The following is a 22,744-nucleotide window of genomic DNA, read 5'->3' as shown; positions in this document are numbered from 1 at the left end:
CACATCTCAGGCGAAGGGTAAGGCCTTATCAGTGCGGGGATTGAACCCACACTGTCGGCGTTGCTACACATCATGAACCAGCCGTCCAGTGGCCTGAGCTAAAGGACTCTGTCACAAGCTGCTCCAAAAAAACATCTCTTCGACATTCCACAAATTCCTTTTCTTGCAATCCGCGACCAACCTGATTTTTCCAGTCCACCTGCATACTGAAGTCCCCCATGATTATTGTAATGTTGCCTTTTTTACATGCCTTTTCTATCTCCTGATTTATTTTCTGCCCCACTTCCTGATTACAGCAAGGGGCCTGTACAGAACTCCCATATGGTCTTTTTTCCTTTGCGATTCCTCACAGGCCTGTCCTTTCGATAGGACACATATCCTTTGATATTCAGATCCCAGCCCTGATCCCCTTGCAGCCACGTCTCTGTGATGCCCACATCATACCAGCCAATTGCAATGTGTTCAACAAGCTCATTCACCTTGTTTCGTATACTGCGCACTTTTAGGTAAAACACCCTCCTTCTCATAGTTGTCCACTTTTGCTGTGCCTGAAGTTGGATTCCTACCGCTTTCTATACTCTGCTCTATTACGTGTTCTGGACACTTTACTAATCTCTCCTGAGCCCTCTACCCCTTTAACTCATTTAAAGTCCTCATCATTAACTTTGGTTTTCTAATTTTCCGTACAACTGAACCCCCACAACTGAACACCCTCCCTGTGGAGAGAGAAACGGAGCCAAATATGACTCTTTGGGGAGCTATGCTATTGTACCCATCCAGGTGAAAAGCAAGCGAAGACAGAGGCTCCAAGCAGTGTTCAGCAGCTCAAACATGTTAGCAGGCAGGTTAGCTGAGGCCACAATTCCAGTCATTTAAGAAACAATTCCATGCTGTAAGTCAGACAGGATAGTGGGTATTCTAGATGACGGAATTTAATGGGGTTTGGTGGTATGTATTAGGGGCAATACGGTACACCATGAATGCCGAGGAGCTATTGGAGGACAGATGCTGGGTCCCGATTGGATCTGCCGCCTACTGGGCTCCACCCAGATAGGCGGGGTATAAAACCCGGTTTACTCCCCGCAGCTGCATTCTGTGACTGAGCTGCTGGGGAACAAGTCTGAACAAGTCTGCTCAATAAAGCCTCGATTGAAGTTCTCTACGTCTCGCCTCATGTGTGATCGATGGTGCTACAATTTATTGAGCATACTTAAAAAGGAATATGGAGCTCCGGATCACCCCGGAGTGCCTGCGAATCGGCCCCCAAGCAGCTAACGCAACATCCACGTATAAACACTGGCTGGCGTGCTTTGAGGAGTACCTTCGAACGGCCCCCCCGCAGACCAACGGAAGACCAGAAGATGCAGGTCCTGCATTCCAGAGTGAGTCCCGAAATCTACGCACTCATCGAGGACGCGGAAGAATTCCCAGCGGCGATCAACTTGCTGAAACAGACCTACATTAGGCCCGTCAACCAGGTCTACGCACACTACCAGCTCGCGACGAGACGACAAATCCCCGGGGAATCGCTGGACGAATTCTTCAATGCGCTGACGATCCTGGGAAGAAACTGCGACTGCCCAGCGGTAACGGCGAATGAACATACGGACCTCCTGATCAGAGACGCTTACGTAACAGGTTTGGCATCGTCGCAAATTGGCCAGGGACTTTTAGAGAAAGACTCTCTCGGACTCACAGAGGTACGGGCCCTTGCAGCCTCCCTCGACATGGCCTCCCAAAACGCCCATGCCTATGCCCCCGACCGCACTACAGCCCCTTGGGCTCCGAGGACCCCCGCCGTGACCAACCCCCCACCCCTCTGCAAGCGTGCGCGGCCAGAATCCCAGACAACCCGGGGGGGGTCCACCTGCTACTTTTGCGGGCAGCCAAAACACCCCCGCCAGCACTGCCCAGCCCGCTCGGCCACCTGTAAAAGCTGCGGCAAAAAGGGGCACTACGCAGCGGTGTGCCAGTCCCGTGGGGTCGCCGCTATCTCCGGGGAAGAAACGGGACCACGGATTCAACCCCCCCAGCGACCCCCGGGCGGCCAACGGGCGCCGCCATTTTGGACCCCGGACACTACGAGGGGGGGACGGGCGCCGCCATCTTCCTACCCACGGGCCGCGTGCGATCCATGGGAGCGGCCATTTTGTCCACCCCCGGCCACGTGCGACCCATGGGAGTGGCCATTTTGTCCACCCCCGGCAACGTGCGATCCATGGACCCCGCCGTCTTGGCTGACAGGCAAGGACCCCAGCGTGGACGGCTCCACACTGCCTGAAGATAACGATCTGATGCACCAACCACGTTTGGCATCGGTGACCCTCGACCAGTCGCGGCCCCGGACGCTCCAGACGACAACGACAAAGGTGCTGGTGAACGGGCACGAGACGCCGTGTTTGATCGACTCGGGGAGCACGGAGAGTTTTATTCATCCGAACACGGTAAGACGCTGTTCCCTGGTAATTCGGCCAAGCACCCAAAAATTTTTCCTGGCGGCGGGGTCCCACTCCGTTGAAATCAAAGGGTTCTGCATCGCAAACCTAACGGTGCAGGGGAGAGAGTTCAAAAAGTACCGGCTGTATGTCCTCCCCCATCTCTGCGCTCCCACTCTCCTGGGGTTGGACTTCCAATGCAACCTCCAGAGCTTAACATTTAAATTTGGCGACCCTATACCCCCACTGACAATCTGCGGCCTCGCGACACTCAAGGTCGAACCTCCCTCCTTGTTTGCGAACCTCACCCCGGATTGCAAACCCGTTGCCACTAGGAGCAGACGATACAGCACCCAGGACCGGACGTTTATCAGGTCCGAAGTCCAGCGGCTGTTGAAGGAAGGCATAATCCAGGCCAGCAATAGTCCCTGGAGAGATCAGGTGGTAGTAGGGGAGAAGCAGAGGATGGTCGTAGACTAGTCAGACCATCAACAGGTACACGCAGCTAGATGCGTACCCTCTTCCCCGCATATCCGACATGGTCAATCGGATTGCACAGTACAAGGTCTTCTCCACCGTGGACCTTAAGTCCGCCTACCACCAGCTCCCCATTCACCCTGGTGACCGCAAGTACACTGCCTTCGAAGTAGACGGGCAGCTATACCACGTCTTAAGGGTTCCATTCAGCGTCACGAATGGAGTCTCGGTCTTCCAACGGGAGATGGACCGAATGGTTGACCAGCACGGTTTACGGGCCACGTTCCCGTACCTCGACAACGTCACCATCTGCGGCCACGACCAGCAGGACCACGACGTCAACCTCCGCAAATTCCTCCAGACTGCTAACGCCCTCAACCTCACCTACAACGAGGAAAAATGCGTGTTTAGCACCGACCGTCTAGCCATCTTGGGCTACGTAGTGCGTAATGGAGTGATAGGCCCCGACCCTGAACGCATGCGCCCCCTCATGGAGTTCCCTCTTCCCCACTGTGCTAAAGCCCTGAAACGCTGCCTGGGCTTCTTTTCTTATTACGCCCAGTGGGTCCCCCAGTACGCAGACAAGGCCCGCCCACTAATCCAGTCCACTACTTTTGCCTTGTCGACAGAGGCCCGCCAGGCCTTCAGCCGCATCAAAGCGGATATCGCAAAGGCTACGATGCGTACCATCGACGAGTCCCTCCCCTTCCAAGTTGATAGCGACGCATCCGACGTAGCTCTGGCGGCCACTCTCAACCAAGCGGGCAGACCCGTGGCCTTCTTCTCCTGAACCCTCCATGCTTCAGAAATTCGCCACTCCTCAGTAGAAAAGGAGGCCCAAGCCATAGTGGAAGCTGTGCGACATTGGAGGCATTACCTGGCCGGTAGGAGATTCACTCTCCTCACTGACCAACGGTCGGTAGCCTTCATGTTCGATAATGCACAGCGGGTCAAGATAAAGAACGACAAGATCCTGCGGTGGAGGATCAAACTCTCCACCTACAACTATGAGATCTTGTACCGTCCCGGAAAGCTGAACGAGCCATCCGATGCCCTATCTCGCGGCACATGTGCCAACGCACAAGTGGACCGTCTCGAAGCCCTCCACGAGGACCTCTACCACCCGGGGGTCACTCGCTTCTACCACTTTATAAAGGCCCGCAATCTTCCGTACTCCGTCGAGGAGGTCCGTACAGTCACCAGGAACTGCCAAATCTGCGCAGAATGGAAACTGCATTTTTTCAGGCCAGATAGAGCGCAGATGATAAAGGCTTCCCGTCCCTTTGATCGCCTCAGTCTGGATTTCAAAGGTCCCCTCCCCTCCACCGATCGTAACACATACTTTCTTAACGTCGTTGACGAATACTCCCGTTTCCCCTTCGCCATCCCCTGCCCCGACATGACCGCAGCCACGGTCATTAAAGCCCTCTGCACCATCTTTACCCTGTTCGGTTTCCCCGCCTACATCCATAGCGATAGGGGGGTCCTCCTTCACGAGTGACAAGCTGCGTCAAGGGCATAGCCTCGAGCAGGACGACCAGCTACGGGGGAACGGGCAGGTAGAGAGGGAGAACGGAACGGTCTGGAAGACCGTCCTACTGACCCTACGGTCTAGGAATCTCCCAACTTCCCGCTGGCAGGAAGTCCTCCCGGATGCCCTTCATTCTATCCGGTCCCTGCTGTGCACCACCACGAATCAAACGCCGCACAAGCGCCTCCTTGTCTTCCCTAGGAAGTCCGCTTCTGGAACGCCACTTCCGACCTGGCTGGCAGCCCCGGGACCCATCCTGCTCCGGAAACATGTGCGGGCGCACAAATCAGACCCACTGGTGGAAAAGGTACATCTACTCCACGCCAACCCGCAGTTGATTCGTTCCCAGACGGCCGACAGGACATGGTCTCTCTGCAGGACCTGGCCACCGCCGGAGCTCCCCACACCCCCCTAACAGCAATCACCGCCCCCTCACTCCCGCCGGTGCACCCCACAGCCACCCCCTTCCCAGGGGGATCGGTTCTCCTCCCAGGCCCGCCCAGGAGTAAGGAAACAGAGAGAGACAGCGCGATGCTCCCAGAGTCGACCGGACCCGAGCCAGCAGCACCACCACCACCACCACCCGGGCTGCGATGATCGGAGAGGGCGACCAGAGCACCATCTCGACTCATCGAGTCGACTTAAGATGTATATAATTCAGTGGCCCAGTAAAGCGGCATTGTTGTAAAATAGTTAACGCTGCTAATCGGGTAAAATGTGAATAATTCGGTGGCCCAGTAAAAGCGGCATGGTTGTATATAGTTCAATGGTTAAGGCACCGACCCTGTAAACCCCTCCCACCATACCACCCACCACCCCGCCGAGTTCTTTTTTAACAAGGGGAGAATGTGGTGGTATGTATTAGGGGTAATACGGTACACCTTGAATGCCGAGGAGCTATTGGAGGACAGATGCTGGGTCCCGATTGGATCTGCCGCCTACTGGGCTCCACCCAGATAGGCGGGGTATAAGAACCCGGTTTACTCTCCGCAGCTGCATTCTGTGACTGAGCTGCTGGGGAACAAGTCTGAACAAGTCTGCTCAATAAAGCCTCGATTGAAGTTCTCTACGTCTCGCCTCATGTGTGATCGATGGTGCTACAAGGGGTTAAAAGCTTTAATCTAAATTAATCTCACGCTGTGCTCTGACTATACTTTGCTGACTTACTTTAACTGTACGATGTGAAGCCATGAGCAAAGTTTCAATTCCTATTTTCAATGGAAAAACTTGCAAACTTCCTGGAAATACTCTTGATGTTGTTTCAATTTCTCTGACTGTCTTTAAATTTCCATTTCTAATTTTTTCTTTGCCTTCCATATGTCTGGTATTGGTGAAGAGGGGAGGGGAGGTCTCGACTGATTAGTTCATTGACTAGATGGTTAGAATGTAATTCAGATTAACAGCAGCGGAACAGGGTTCAATCCCCATTCCAGTTGAGGTAGTCTGCCTCCTCCCATCTCCACAGTAAAGGTTGCAGCATCTATTATATAATATATGGATAAAATATAACCATGGTTCAGCGGTGAATCATCAAGGACCGGCCTTTGGGCAGAGAACTCATGAGGATGCTGATGGAGCAATCAAACAGTGTATATGTTGGTCTCTGAACTAGTGTCCTGAGAAACCCACTCGGGTATAGCTTCTGTTTGCCTGGGTGAGCACATCTCTCTCCACTTGTCCGAACAAAGAGAAACTTGGCGCTATATAGCACCTTTCATGATCTCAGGATATGCCAAAATACTTTACAGCCAATGAAACACTAATTTCCTAAAAGCGAAGTTGCTATAGTGATGCAGGAAATGCCTCAATTTGAGCACAGGTTCCCAAGAAGAGCAATGTGACAATGACCAGCTAATTTTCGGAGAGAATGGGCAGAGGTTCACACAATCAAAGCTTGGGGATCCATGTATGCACCAGGTTACTGCTGGGATTCAACAAGTTGAGAAATCAATTCTGGTTCCAATTCTCTCCCCACACCTCGTGGTGCGCTAGGGCAGACATTTATTTGTCCGTTTCCACAGCTAGTAATTCCCGGGACAATTCGCTAGTCTGTCACCAGGGGCTTGTAGCTTGAGGGGGGCCACTCTACATCAAGCCTGGCTGACCAGGAGTCTCTCCCGTTCATACCCCCAGCCATTGACGTGTTGGAAGTATTTGCAGGTTGACACACTCAACCTGTTTGGCCCCGTTATGGCCAGTCACATACTGGGGTGGGACTCAAACCCAGGGCTTCTGGCTCAGAGGCAAGGATGCTGCCTGCTGCACCGCAAGACCTAAAAGAAATTAATGACTGTTTTTAGGTTTCCTGCTGCCTTTCCAAACACTATCCACAAGCGATTTCACCCATAGGGTATTCTGCAGTTGAATGGGAAGCATCATCCACCCCAATTCTACACTTCCAGGCTGCTCACCATTTGTATATCCTATGGTACTGTCGGTCTGCCTGGGCTTAGGTGAAAGATTAACTGGTGATTGATTTGCTTCCAAATTTCCATTACCAGATGTGTCATTATGGGCACCTCAATCCCAAATAGAAGCTGTTTATAATATTGATCTCCCATGGAGACACTCATGGTTAATATTATGTGTTAAGAATTGGGGAAAATTAAGATTACAAGACAAAGTAAAACAGGGAGTTGATTAGAGGCAGATATCTGGAGAAATGACGAGATGCAAATTTGTCTATCGCTGGAAGATTTTTACATTTGGGGCTGGAGAAAACAATGGGGCTACAGAGGTGGTAATTTCAAACTGGAGAGATTTGGAAATTGACAGGTGCCTGCCAAAAACCGACTCCACAGGGTGAATCACATCAAAGGGAAATAAATAGTATAACTGTTGAACACTAATTAAGGGGAAACACGCGGCTGGGAGAACGGATACCCGCGTCCATAGGCCGGGATTCTCCGATTCACGCCCACTCCGCCTCCACTGCCAGCAAGAATGGAGAATTTGGCGCTCAGCCAAAACTCCATTCACTGCAGCCGGACCGGAGAATCCCACCGATGTGAATGAACGGAGAACTCCAGCCACAGTCTCCCAAAAGAAGCGGCCATCCTTCACCTTCGCTGAACCTGAAGACTATTTCCCAGACGTTGCCACGTTAACCTGGATGTGTTCATTATTTCCTGGATTTAGCTCATAGAGTTACCTAAAATTGGATATTGTTTGGGAAAAGGGCTGTTTCAGAGTTCTGGTAACAGGCAGTTGGAGACCAAGGGATAGTTTATGTAAAATTATGTGTGTATAGTCATCATTATACTTAAGTGTCATAGTGTATTATAGTCCTTCTTGTTGTGTGTGTTTTTGTTTTTTCTTTAAGTTTAATAAATATTCTTTATTAATTGTTCAATCAATGACTGGCAAGTTCCTCGCTGGATTGTACATCATTCCTCACATCATACCAAAAAAAAACCACATATACTGATGTTCCAAGTTACCCGTCTGGGTTTTGGGATACCCTCGCATTTAACATCAGCGTGGTTTATAACGTAAGTACAGCATTGCATTCATCCATTGATAAGATGTCACTTTAAGTCTCACTCTAACAGGAGCAGATCATTCAATGCCTTGAGCCATTGACTCCGGGGCAACCATGTGCCGATTGGTCGCAACCAGGGTAACTCCTGCATGAAGGTTTCAGTTTTGGCCCTTTCTGCCCGATTAATGGGCTCTTTGGTCAGAAAGTTTGTGCAATCAGTGGTGGGGAGTGAATTCTCCTCTGAGGTGGAATGTTGACGGGTTACTGAACCCGGCTGAAGTCAAATAAGGTGACAGTGTTGGAGGTGGAGAGTTTGCGTGGCGCAGTTACAGAAGGCATGCCGGAGGCTGGGGCATCATCATCGTCCACCCCATTCCCAGCGGAGCAATTGGTTAAAGGAGAACTTCAACAGCATCGGCTAGAGATGCAGGAGGATTAGTCAAAGGCAACAGAAGGAGCGGTTGCCCCTCTTCACGGTGCCATGGAACGGTTGGAGAAGCGCCGAGAGTTGAAAGGTGCGACGATCTAAGAGATGGAAAGAATCGATCCAGTCGGCAGAATCTACGCATTGTAGGCCTGCTGGTGGGGTGGAGGGAACGCGTGCCACGGCCTATTTGTCAAATGTGTTGGCAAAGCTGGTGAAGATGAAGTGTGTCAGACCCCGGAGGTGGATCAGGCACATCGATCGCGAAGGCAGAGTCCGAGAGAAGGGGAGCCACCAAGGGCGGTAACAGTGGGGCGCAGATCTTGAGGTGGGCTGTGCTTGGGAGGGCCGGCGTATCCGAATTTCCCAAAATCATTGGTGTTGACCTGACCAAGTGGCGGATTGGCTTTAATCGGGCCAAGGCAGTGCTCTTCCGAAATAAAGTTCAGTTTGGCATGCTGTACCCGGCTAAACTTTGGGTGACTTTTAAGGGGAGCAACATTATTTTACATCTTCTAAAGAGGCATACGGCTTTATTAACGAGTATGGTTTGGTGGAGGGTTGATGGGGGAAATATTTTATGATGTTATTTTTTAAATGTGTGTATAATATTTACCAATGTTTTTTCTGTTCTCATGATTGCTTTGTTGGTATTTTACAATGGTTATGGGGGGGAATGGGTCATATTCCTGGGTGTCTCTCCCTGTTGGTTGGGGAAGGAGGAGGATCGAGGTGGTGTAGGGGGGGGCGTTTGCGGCCGGGGTCCCTCTAAATGTTAGATGTGGTTAGGCTGTGTGGGGGAAAGGGCAGTTTGGGCGGTATGGGTGAGGGTCCTTGGTTCGGTCTTCAGGTGGGAGCTGCCACTCTAGCAAGTATGCTGGTGAATGGAAGCAATGTGGGGTTGGGGGCTGCGAAGGGTAGCTGGGAAGTGGGTGGATTGGGGGCAGTGAGATTGGTTGGGTTGGGAGGGGGAGGTTGCTCGTGATGCAGGTGGCAGGGTAGTGTACTGGGCAAAGTCAGGACAAAGGGGAGTGAGTGGCCATTTTAGGTAGGCTCTGACAAGAAAAGGAAATGGCGGCAGAGATGATTTTGTGATGGATTGGGATGGTGGGTTCAAATAGTTGGGGGGGTCAGAAACCTCTGGTGAGGATTGTGACTTGGAACGTACAGGAGTTGAATGGGCTGGTGAAGCATACTAGGGTATTTGCGCATTTGAAAATTTTGAAGGCGGAGGTAGTGATTCTTCAGGAGATACAGCTGCAGATTAAGGACCAGGTGAGGTTGCAAAAGGGGTGGATGGGGCAGACATTCCATTCGGAATTTGACTCCAGGTCAAGGGGGGTTGCTATTCCATTTAGTAAGAGGCTGGTATTTGTGATGGTTAATGAGGTGCAGGAGCCGGGGGGAGGGTTTGTGATGGTCAGTGGGACACTGGAATGGACCCCGGTAGTGCTAGTAAACGTTTATGCACCGATTTGGGATGATGGGAAATTTGTTAAGCAATTGTGGCAGACATACCAGGTCTAGCAGTTTAATTCGATTGAGAAATTTATCCTATACTCTCTAGAATTTTGGAGAATGAGGGGAGATCAAATTCAGTTACATAATGATAAAAGGTATGGATCAAGTAGACGTGGAGCAGATGCTTCCCCTTTTGGGGCATTCTAGAATGAGGGGTCATAGTCTCAGGATAAGGTGTAGCAAACTTAAAACAGAGATGAGAAGAAACTGCTTCTCCCAAAGGGTTGTGAATCTGTGGAATTCGCCAGCCCAGAGTGCAGGGGATGCAGGGAGAGCGAGTAAATTTACGGAGGAGTGAGACAGATTTTTAATTGATAATGGGCTGGAGGGTTATGGAGAAAGGGCAGGACAGTGGAGTTGAGGCCAAGATGAGATCAGCCATGATCGTATTGAATGGTGGAGCAGGCTCGAGAGGCTAAATTGCCTACTGCTCCTAGTTCTTATGTTCTAAGAAAGAACTATTCTGTCTAATTCCACCTTCCAGTTCTTGGCCTGTAGCCCTGTAGGTAACAGCACCTCAAGCACAAATCTGGTGTTCTTGATAAATAAGTGGATATGAGGTTATGGAGAATGTGGATGGGGAACATATCAGCCATGGTCGAATGGTGCAGCAGACTCGATGGGCCAAATGACCTAATTCTGCTCTTACATCTTCTGGTCTTATGGTCTAGACTGTAGCCACCTAAAATGGCTGATTCCCTATTAATTTGGCCAAAACCCGATTTAAAATGGCTAACCGAAAAGGCTGATGGGAAAAGCAGGCAACAGGACACAAACGGACAGCTGCAGACAGAATAGCGTATTCGGCTCTGGGGAAGTCAGCCCAGATCGATACTCAAGACTATTAGCAGCACCTCAACCCAGACATCTGCAGTTTAATCGGCTATCCCCGGGAACAATTGCAACATATTAGCAATTGAATGCCGGGCCAGACCTGTCGGCGCCTGCAGTGGCCGAAACAAAGACAGGTGAACGACCACCCCCCGATCGAGGAATCGCCCCGTTATTGGATATATCGAACCCAGTGATTGGGAACAAGTCCAATCACTTGGGACTCAGGGTCAAGGGCCGCCCCGAGAGGCGGGAAGCCCCGGGGCCCTATAAAGTGAGGGGCCAAGTTCAGATCGCTCTCTCTCTCGTCTTCTCCTGCTCGAGACCTTCGCAAGAACATCCACCAGAAACAGTAAGTTTGACTCCAGCGATCGCTACCCGATAAAGACTCCTAGCCATCGACCTGTATCAGCCTTTTGAATCCCACGGGCCAGATCCGATTCGATAAGCCATTCGTTTCCCTCACCTGGTGGGCCCTTCCTAAAGTTAAGTATTGGCCAGTAGTGGTAGGTTTCTATGTAGATAGTAGGATTATTGTGTAAGCATTACTTTTTGTATATAATAACTGACCGTTGATTTCAATCTTACTAAGCGGTGTGCTGACTTATTAATCATAACTCGAGCTTGAACCACGTGGCGGTATCAGAAAGATACCTGGCGACTCGTGAGCAAAGTTGACATAATCAGAGCTAATAAAACTAAGGCTAAGAAGAGCAACAAGACTCACACAAATTAATAATGGGTGGTGACTTTAATTGATTTGATTTAATTTATTATTGTCACATGTATTAGTATACAGTGAAAAGTATTGTTTCTTGCATGTTGTACAAACAATGCTTACCGTACATAGGGAAGGAAGGAGAGACTGCAGAATATAATGCTACAGTTATAGCAAGGTGTAGAGAAAATGAAATGAAATGAAAATCGCTTATTGTCACGAGTAGGCTTCAATGAAGTTACTGTGAAAAGCCCCTAGTCGCCACATTCCGGCGCCTGTTCAAGGAGGCTGGTACGGGATCAGCTTAATACGCGGTAGGTCCATTCAAAGGTCTGATGGCAGTAGGGAAGATGCTGTTCTTGAGTCGGTTGGTACGTGACCTCAAACTTTGTTATCTTTTTCCTGACGGAAGAAGGTGGAAGAGAGTATGTCCGGGGTGCATGGGGTCCTTAATTATGCTGGCTGCCTTTCTGAGGCAGCGGGAATTATAGATAGAATCAATGGATGGGAGGCTGGTTTGCGTGATGGACTGGGCTACATTCACCACCTTTTTTTGTTTCCTGCGGTCTTGGGCAGAGCAGGCTCCATACCAAGCTGTGATACAACCAGAAAGAATGCTTTCTATGGTGCACCTGTAGCAGTTGGTGAGGGTCGTAGCTGACATGCCAAATTTCCTTAGTCTTGGTTGGAGCGATCAAGCCCAAGGACACTGGTGAGGTCGGGAATGGCGAAGAAACTAGGGGTGTTTATGACCTAAATGGGATGGATCCGAGGAGGTTTTGGCGCCCTGGAGGGAGGGCGTTTTCGTACTTCTCCCAGGCGCATCGGAAATCTGCAGGGGGAATTTGTTTTGCTGACAGCAGGAAAGGTGGTGGGCCAGCTTCGGAGAGTGAGGGGAATCCTGTATTAGTGTGGGGAGAAGGCCAGCCGCCTGCTGGCACATCAACTGAGGCAGCAAGCTGTCACATGGGAGATAGTACAAGTGAGAGTGGAGGGGGGGCGCATTGGTGACGACACCAGAGCGCAGTAATAAAGCATTTGAGTCCTTCCATAGGGGGCTGTACAGGTCTGAACCTCGGGGGAGGGGCTGAGATGATGTGGTGTCTGGATGGGCTGGTGTTCCCGGAGGTTGAGAAGGAGAGGGGGCTGGGTTTGGAGGTTCTGTTGTGGGGCTACAGGAGGTGATCGAGGCAATTTGGTTGATGCAATCAGAGAAGGCACCGGGACCTGATGGATTCCTGTTTGGTTTTTACAGGCGATTTGCAGCGGAATTGGCCCCAAATCTCCTGGAGATGTTTTTGACTCTTTGGTACGGAGGAGCTGCCGGCCCTGCTGGCCCAGGCATCAATTTTGTTAATCACCAAGAAGGATAAGGACCCGGTGGAGTGTGGGTATGAAAGCCCATCTTCCTATTGAACACGAATGTGAAGGTGCTGGCTAAGGTTCTGGTGAGGCGGCTTGAGGGGTATGTGCCAGGGATGGCGTCGGAGGGTCAGATGGGTTTTGTGAAGGGAAGGCAGCTGTCGAGTAATATCAGATGTTTATAGAATGTGATAATGATGCCATCTAAGGGCAGGTTATTCTGTCTATGGATGCAGAAAAGGCACTCAACAGGGTAGAGTGGAGATAGTTATTTGCGGTTTTGGGGAGGTTCGGGTTTGGGCCCATGTTTATCTCATGTGTTTGTTATATGCGGCCCCCATGGCTACTGTTAGGACGAATTTGATTAGCTCGGGAGATTTCCGGCTATACAGAGGTATGAGGCAAGGGTGTCCATTATCTTCACTTCTGTTCACCATGGCTATCGAGCCCTTGGCCTTCATATTAGGGGAGTGGTCAGATATTATAAGGGGAGGCAGGGAACATAGGGTCTCATTGTATGCAGATGACTTGTTGCTGTATATTTCGAATCCATTGGATTGTATAGACAGAATAATGGGCATATTGGAGGAGTTTGGGGCTTTTCCTGGCTACAAATTGAATATGACCAAAAGTGAAGTGTTTCCAGTGAACGCCCTGGGGGGAGGGGCAGATTTGAGTGCACTACCATTTAAGCAGGCTAGGAGTAGGTTCAGGTACATGGATATCATAGATATCATAGAATTTACAGTGCAGAAGGAGGCCAATTGGCCCATCGAGTCTGCACCGGCCCTTGGAAAGAGCACCGTACTTAAGCCCACGCCTCCACCCCATCCCCGTAACTCAGTAGCGCCACCTAAGCTGGACACTAAGAGCAATATAGCATGGCCAATCCACCTAGCCTGCACATCTTTGGACTGTGGGAGGAAACTGGAGCACCCGGAGGAAACCCATGAAGACACGGGGAGAACATGCAGACTCTGCACAGACAGTGACCCAAGCAGGGAATCGAACCTGGGACCCTGGAGCTGTGAAGCAACTGTGCTAACCACTGTGCTACCATGCTGCCCTATATTCAGGTGGCTCCTGTTTATGCCACGATGTATAAATGGAATCTGGCTGGCTTGGCAGAGGGGGTGAAAGAGGATCTAAAGAGGTGGGAGACCTTCCCACTTTCGTTCACTGGGCAGGTGCAGACGGTCAAGATGAACATCCTGCTGAGATCTCGTTTTGTGTTTCAGTCCCTCCCGATATTCCTGCCAAAGGTGTTTTTTGGTAAAGAGGACAGGTTAATCTCAGCTTTCAAATGGGCTGGCAAGGCGCTGCAGATCTGGCGGGTATTCTTAGTGAATTGGGGGGGGCTTGCACTCCCGATGAGTTGGGGATGGGAAGATTGTGGATATTTACGGATGGCTGGTGGGCACAGGAAAGTGCTGATCGAGGAGGTAAAGCGGAAGTGGGAGGTGGAGCTGGATATGGATTTGGGATAGGGGGTGTGGAGTGAGATTATGCACCTGGTCAATGCAAGGTTGTCCTGTGCTAGGATGGGCTTGGTACATTTCAAGGTGGTGCATTGGGCTCATATGACATGGATGCGGATGAGTGGTTATTTGCAGAGGTAGAAGGTAGGTGAGAGAGATGTGGAAGGGGGTCAGCAAATTATGTTCACATGTTTTGGTCATGTCTGCGATTGATGGGGTTCTGGGCTCGATGTTCAAAATATTATCAAAGATTGTGGGGGTGGAGATGTCGCCGGGCACTCTGGTGGCGATCTTTGGAGTGTCGGAACTGCCCGAGCGGTGAGGGGTGCAGGGCTGATGTAGTGGCTTTTACCACGCTGATCGCCCAGCGGCAAATTCTACTGGAGTGGCGATCGGTGGAACCACCAAGGGTGTTGGCAAGGTTGGGAGATGTTGCAGAATTCCTTAAGCTGGAGAAGATTAGGTTCACCCTTCGGGGTTCAAAGGGGGTGTTCTGGGCGAGGTGGAGGGCTGCTCATGTCCCTGTTTGTTGGCAACGGGTGGGGAGGGGGGGAGCGGTGATACGGGGATAAAAAGTGGAGAAAATATAGAATTATGGGGATTGTTATGTTTTTGATTGAGTAGGTGTTTATGTATGCCTTGGTTTGAATAAAAATATATATTCAGTTAAATCCTGGCTGAACTACATCTTGACTCCATCCATGTGCCTTGACTCCATATCCTTTCCTTTTGGGAAGCAAATGGAGTCTCCGGTCAGAATTTAATTGCTGTTTAGTCGATAATGTGATTGTTAATTTCAGATTGCAAGTGAAAAGCACCCAGTATTTTAAGATTACTTTGTAAATGTATCAAAAAAAGGTCATTTTAAGCCACCCAAATTGGGTGGGTTTAGATCAGATGGGCTGTTTAACATTTAAAAAAAAAACCAACCTATCTCAAACTATTTTAATGGAGGCAAAACTGGGGGCGGACGGGCAGCCAATTAGCTCTTAGAAGTCAAATTGTTCATTTACACATTTTATCTCTCCCCCAGCTTTAAGCCAAACTTGCCTGAGGAAACAGAAATTAGTAGGGTCAGTTGTGTGAAAGAGGTAAATGCTTTACCAGCACTGCTTGTGGGCCAAGAGCAGAGCATTTTACTCCTACCTCCTAAATATGATAAGTTTTTAAGGTTATGAGTAAAATATCTTGTATGTTTCTCACTCTAGGTCAGAAGACCCATTGTTTTATAAGGGCAGGCATGTTAAATACAATGTATTATTCTGTGATTTCCCTTTTAGGGTGCAAGGTACCATTGTTTGACATTCTTGAAATGAGTGGCGAGGTTAAAAAGTAAACTCCAGTATCCTGACTACTGCTGTACCCGAAGCTCCCAGAATCTCCTCCAAATTATTTACCCTGTATCATCTCCATTATCTTACTCACCCACTGGCATCACGCACTTCAATGCCTCTGTATGTCCCATCTTATGCAGACAGCTGATTAGATGGTTCACCGAGCAGCCACGATCTGTCATTAGCTGGATAAAATATCGGCCGGGGCTTCCATTTGGCTCCAGAACTTCCAGCGAACAAGTCTCCAACTCTTTCTCACTGTCAACAGATTTACGCACAAATTATGGGCCAGATGATCTGTTGCTGTACGGCAACATTCTATGGTCTAAACGCAACCAGAGAACTTTTAAAATAGGAAAAGGCCCTTGGGCCAAACCTAACTACCCGTTTTCTAGATAACACCTCATCTGTTAATCCCACTTTCCCACCTTGTTTCTCAATCCCATATATCTACCACAATTCCTCAATGTCCCCTTTCTCCCTCCTGCCCTATCCCTATTTAGATTATCCACTTCATGTCCTTACTGATAAATCTTGTTTTCTTCCGAGTGAAAATTCTCCCTTTTAGCTTGCACATTATTTTAGTCTGTCCTGGGATTTGATTTGTTCAATAGACCAATGATCTACTTTGTTGGGGGTAGGTGACATTGGTGGATGTAGACAAAACATTCATCTGCATCAACACATACTCCACATGCATTTTCCCAACCTCACTCCTTGATAATTCTCTCTACTCCTGCAGAAGCCTAAAGATCTCCCTCCTGGAACATGTTACAGTCAGAAACAGGGGAATGTACAATAGGGGACAAAGAAATGGCTGAGCAACTAAACACACGCTTTGGTTCTGTCTTCACAAAATCTGACACCAGAAATTTTGGGGAATGCAGGGTTTGGTGAGAGGGAGGAACAAAAGGAGATCAATATTAGTAGATGCAGGAAAAATGTTCCCGATGGTAGGGGAGTCCAAAACTAGGGCTCACAGTCTGAGGATACGTGGTAGATAATTTAGAACAGAGATGAGGAGAAATTTTTTCATCTAGAGAATGGTCAGCCTGTGGAATTCATTACCCTGGGAAGTAATTGAGGCCAAAACATTGTATGTTTTCAAGAAGCAGTTAGATATAGCACTTGGGGTGAAAGGGATCAAAGGAGATGGAGGCAAAGCGGGATTAGCCTATTCAGTTGGATGATCAGCCATGACCATAATGAATGGCAGAGCAGGCTCGAAGGGCCGAATGGCCTTCTCCTGCTCCTATTTTCTATTTTTCTATCTATGTTTCTATGTTCTCAGTCAGCACTGAGTGCTTTTTTGCTGTAGGATATTAGTAAGTGTAGTTTGATTCTAAGGCAGCCAGGCATTGACTATCTCCTTCAAGAGAGGATCTAACAATCACCCCATGAAATTCAATGGCATTACCATTGCTGAATCCCCCACTATGAACATGCTGGGGGTTACCATTGAGCAGAAACTGAACTGGACTAGCCTTATAAATACTGTAGATACAAAAGCAGGTCAAAAGCTAGGAATCCTGCAACGAGTAACTCACCTCCTGACTCCCCAAAGCCTGTCCATCACCTACAAGGCACAGGTGGAGTGTGATGGAATACACTCCACTTGCCTGGATGAGTGCAGCTCCAAAAACACTCGAGAAGCTCGAACCATCCAGGACAAAGCAGCCTGCCTGATTGCTAGCCCTTCCACAAACATTCAATCCACCCACAGTGGCAGCCATGTGAACCATCTACATAGGAACATAGTAACATAGGAATTGGGAGCAGAAGTAGACAATTCAGACCTTTGAGCCTGCTCCGCCATTCAATCAGATCATGGCTGATCTCTTCCTGGTCTCAAATCCACCTCCCTACCTGTTCCCCATATCCTTTTATTTATTTATTCCAATTAAGGGGCAATTTAGTGTGGCCAATCCACCTACCCTGCACATCTTTGGGTTGTTTTTTTACAGAAATAAAACTATCTCCTTCTTGAAGCCATTCAATGAATCAGACTCCACCGCACTATGGGGCAGCGAGTTCCACAAATTCACCACCCTCTGCGAGAAGTGGTTCCTTCTCATTTCAGTTCTAAATCTACCGCCTCTCAACCTATATCTGTGACCTCTCGTTCTAGATTGCCCGACAAGGGGGAACATTTAGTCGATATTTACATTATCAATCCCTTTTGGTATTTTATATACCTCGCTCAGATCCTCTCTCATCCTTCTAAACTCCAGCAAGTATAAACCCAAACTGTTTAATCTCTCCTCATAGGTCAACGCTTTCATCCCCGGAATCAATCAGGTGAACCTCCTCTGAACTGCTTCCAATGCACCACATCCTTCCTCAAATAAGGAGACCAAAACTGGACACAATACTCCAGATGTGGTCTCACCAACACCCTAGACAATTGCAACAACACTTCTCTATTTTTACATCCCAGTCCTTTTGAAATAAATGCTAACATTCCATTTGCCTTTTTAATTAATTGCTGTACCATATACCGACTTTCTGCGATTCATGAACAAAGACACCCAGATCCCTCTGCCCAGGTGCATTTTGAATCTGCTTTCCATTTAGATAATAATTTGCCTTTCTATTTTTCCTCCAAAATGGATAACCTCACACTTCTCTACATTAAACTCCATCTGCCAAATTTTGGCCCAATCTCCAAACTATTTGTGCCCGTCTGTAAATTCTTTATCTCCTCTTCGTTGCCTGCTTTCCCCCCTATTTTAGTATCATCCACATATTTTGCTATGTTACACTCTGTCCTTGCTGCAGATCATTCATATAGATTGTAAACAGTTGAGGTCGAAGGGCTGACCCCTGCGACACCCCGCTAGTTACAGTTCGCCAACCAGAGAAGGACCCATTTGTCCCAACCCTCTGCTTTCTCTCAGTCAGTCAATCCGCAATCCAATCTAATATTTTACCCTCAATCCCCTGTGATCTCACCTTCTGGATCAGTCTTTTATGTGACACTTTGTCAAACACCTGGAAGTCTAGATATACCACATCCACAGGTTCTCCATTATCCACCTTGCTGGTTACCTCTTCAGAAAGTAAGTAAGTTTGTCAAGCATGACTTACCCTTCATAAAACCATGCTGAGAATGGTGGATTGAGCTTTGTATTTTCAATTGTTCAGTCATCTCCTCCTTAATGATTGATTCCAGCAACTTCGCCACCACATGCACTGCAGGAACTCACTAAGGCTCCTTGGGCAGCATGGTAGAACAGTGGTTAGCACTGTTGCTTCACAGCTCCAGGGTCCCAGGTTCGGTTCCCAGCTTGGATCACTGTCTGTGCGGATCGGTCTGCACGTTCTCCCCGTGTGTGCATGGGTTTCCTCCAGGTGCTCCGGTTTCCTCCCACAGTCCAAAGATGTGCAGGTTCGGTGGACTGGCCATGCTAAATTGCCCTTAGTGTCCAAAAAGGTTAGGTGGGGTTACTGGATTATGGGGATGGGGTGGATGTATGGACTTAAGAAAGGCGCTCTTTCCAAGGGTCGCTGCAGACTCGATGGGCTGAATGGCCTCCTTCTGCACTGTAAATTCTATGATTCTAAGATTTTAAACCCACGACTACTACCATCTAGAAGGACAAAGGTAACAAACACCTGGGAATGCCACCAACTGGCACTCACCATCCTTGGAAACATATCGCCGTTCCTTCACTGTGGCTGGGTCAAAATTCTGGAATTCCCTCCCTAACAGCGCCTTGTGTGTACCTACACCTCGGGTGGCAACGGTTCACAAAGACAGCTCACCACCATCTTCTCAAGGGCAAGTAGGGATGGGCAATAAATGCTGGTCTGGCCAGCGACGCCCGCACTCTGAAAACATTTTTTTTTAAAGCCATGTTATGAATTGACCGTATGTAAGGAGCACCCAGGGATGAAACAGTAGTGATGTGGACAGGGCCTGCACTTCATTTTCACATCACATACAGGAGGTGCAGCGAGCCTCAAGATCACAAACACATTTCACCCGTGAGCTATCTCAGTCCACCTCATCATTTGTACAGTATCTGTCACCACACCTCAACACACTCAACACAATTAATTATTCGGACAAACAGTCATGACTTGAGTAAAAACTGCAGACATCTTGTAAATAGCCACAAACAGCAATGAATTATGCAGAAATTGAGGGATATTCAAAAGTGAGCTACAGGAAAAATGAAAGGCACTCAAGAGAGTTACCTGGATTGTGAGTCATGCAGTTTGTAATGGATACCTGGGACTGTGTTACACAGAGTGCAACAGGTAGCTAGAATGAGTTACACTACGAGTGAGGGATAATTTAATGAGGACCTAAGTTTTTGTGGGCAAGAAAATTGCGTGGCCACCCTCAATGACTAAATGTGGCTCCATGCATGACCCCAATCTCAATCTGTACTGAGTGCATTGGACTTGGAAGAGTGTGGTGGCAATGACTACAATTGGCATTAAATATCTCTGGGCTAAATATGCATGGTTCCTATTCCTGACACTCTCCCTTTAAGTTGAACAGACTCAGAGATGGACACGGTTGTGATGATTCCACAATGATAAAACAACCTGTTAATTCATGGTCTGGTTCACACATGTAGAACGGCCACTTTAGACAATTTTCAGAATTGTGAATTCAAAATCGCAAATTGTAAATTCAGAATTGTAAATTGAAAGTGGTACCCATTTTCCTCTAAAGGCTCACACCTTTAGTAGAAAATGTTAGCTTGCAAAATTATGCTAAAATTGGGGATTTGTGTCACCATTTCCAATAGTCCTGTGGTGGGATAGTAAATGTGTTCTTACCTGCACTTGAACCGTCTGTCTGTGCCAATAACTTCAGCCAGTTTCCTCCATCCCTTCTTGGTGCCGTTATCCAGAAATGCACTGAGCTTCCTCAATGTTACATCCCCGAGACTATTTAAAGGCAAACTCCAGGAATCCATGGTTTCTCCGTCAACGTTTCAAGAAAATGGCAAGTATTGCTGGAAGCGAATTGCAGATGGACAATCGTGATGGCTGTGTCACAAAGAAAGCATTGAGTAAGGGAGAGAGAGAGAAAGAAACTTGAAATAGAGACTCTATCGAAGGCCTCCTCTGCGTCTAGGGAGATGATGACTTCTGCTATCTCCTCCCCAGGTGGGGTGATAATCACGTTCAGCAGGTGTCTGGTGTTCACCTTTAGTTTTCTACCTTGACAAAGCCCTTCTGATCTTCGTGACTGCCTTTGGGACGCAACTCTCCAGTCACCTTGTCAAGGTCTTCGTCAGCATTTTGGCGTCAATGTTTAGGAGAAAGATGGGTCTGTATGACCCCTACTCCATCGGGCCTTTGTCTTTTTTAGGGATCAGTGATATTGAGGCCTGTGCCAGCGTGGGCAGCAGGATCCCTCTCAATAATAATAATTGGTGATCCCTAAAAATGACAAAGGCCCGATGGAGATACCTCATGGAGGCACCAGAATGGTTTGGTCTAGGCCAGGGTCCACCTCGTGGGTGAAACTAGTTTACAGCGCTCCCATGTCCCCCATATTCCTCCCTCTCTGTAGGACGGTCTTGCACCAAACTTACCCCACGTCTTAACCATAACCTCGTGGGTGAAACTAGTTTACAGTGCTCCTATGTCAAGCGTATGGATGAACAACGGCAACTCTGAATAGATCATAGAATTTACAGTGCAGGAGGCCATTTGGCCCATCGAGTCTGCACCAGCCCTTGGAAAGAGCAACCTACCTAAGCCCACACCTCTACCCTAGCCCCAAAATCCAGTAACCCCACCTAACCTTGTTGGACACTAAGGGCAATTTAGCATAGCCAATCCACCTAACCTGCACATCTTTGGACTACATGGGGTTGCACCAGCCCTTGGAAAGAGCACCCTATTGAAGCCCAAGGCTTAACACTATCTCCCTAACTCAGTAACCCCACCTAACCTTTTGGATACTAAGGGGCAATTTAACATGGCCAATCCACCTAACCTGCACATCTTTGGACTATGGAAGGAAACCGGAGCACCCGGAGGAAACCCAGATACAGGGAGAACATGCAGACTTCGCACAGACGGAGACTCAAGCCGGGAATCGAACCTGGGTTCTGGTGCTGTGAAGCAACAGTGCTAACCACTATGCTACCATGCCGTCCATGCGTGTGGGGGGAAGAAGCCTAGGATCTGCAAGAGCGTCCTACAGAGAGGGAGGAATATGGGGGACCTGGCACTTCTGAATCTCCTATTCTATCTCTGGGCAGCCACCACTGAAGGAGTACAGGGATGGATCACTATGATCCGGTAGTGGAATGGGCAAAAATGGACGAGAGCTCCTGTACGGGTAGATCCCTCCGAGCACTGGTTACTAGTGATAATTTATCAAAATTCACTAGACTCTGGGGTGGTCCCAGAGGATTGGAAAGTAGCAAACGTGACACCACTGTTTAAAAAAGGAGGTCGGCAGAAAGCGGGTAATTATAGGCCGGTAAGCTTAACTTCAGTTGTAGGGAAAATGCTGGAATCTATCATTAAAGAGGAAATAGCGGGGCACCTGGAGGGAAATTGTCCCATTGGGCAGACGCAGCATGGGTTCACAAAGGGTAGGTCGTGTCTGACTAATTTGGTAGAATCTTTTGAGGACGTTACCAGTGCAGTAGATAACGGGGAGCCAATGGATGTGGTATATCTGGATTTCCAGAAAGCTTTTGACAAGGTGCCACAAAAAAGGTTGCTGCATAAACTAAAGATGCATGGCATTGAGGGTAAAGTGGTAGCATGGGTAGAGGATTGGTTAACTAACAGAAAACAGAGAGTGGGGATAAATGGGTGTTTCTCTGGTTGGCAACCTGTAACTAGTGGGGTCCCTCAAGGATCAGTGTTGGGCCCGCAATTGTTCACAATTTACATAGATGATTTGGAGTTGGGGACCAAGTGCAATGTGTCAAAGTTTGCAGACGACACTAAGATGAGTGGTAAAGCAAAAAGTGCAGAGGATACCGGAAGTCTGCAGAAGGATTTGGATAGGTTAGGTGAATGGGCTAGGGTCTGGCAGATGGAATTCAATGTTGCCAAGTGTGAGGCTATCCATTTTGGGAGGAATAACAGCAGAATGGATTATTATTTAAACGGTAAGATGTTAAAACATGCTGCTGTGCAGAGGGACCTGGGTGTGCTGGTCAC

The 22,744-nt window shown here is 48.6% G+C and overlaps 1 protein-coding gene across 1 annotated transcript in view; it reads right to left on the bottom strand.

The window, feature by feature from the left end:
- malt2 (MALT paracaspase 2) overlaps nt 1–22,744 on the bottom strand; it is a 133,782-nt gene that overhangs the window by 100,937 nt on the left and 10,101 nt on the right. The window contains exons 2-3 of the mRNA XM_072482696.1: nt 20,387–20,599; nt 15,684–15,850 (exon numbers count right to left, since the gene is read on the bottom strand). Of these exons, the coding sequence (XP_072338797.1) occupies nt 15,684–15,850; nt 20,387–20,526 (307 nt within the window). The 5' untranslated portion in view covers nt 20,527–20,599. The remainder of the gene's footprint in view (nt 1–15,683; nt 15,851–20,386; nt 20,600–22,744) is intronic.

Source organism: Scyliorhinus torazame, chromosome 18, assembly GCF_047496885.1.
Source record: "Scyliorhinus torazame isolate Kashiwa2021f chromosome 18, sScyTor2.1, whole genome shotgun sequence".
NCBI classification, from domain to species: Eukaryota; Metazoa; Chordata; class Chondrichthyes; order Carcharhiniformes; family Scyliorhinidae; genus Scyliorhinus; species Scyliorhinus torazame.
Note: the sequence above shows the minus strand (reverse complement) of the source record. Positions and strands in the feature narration are given on the sequence as shown.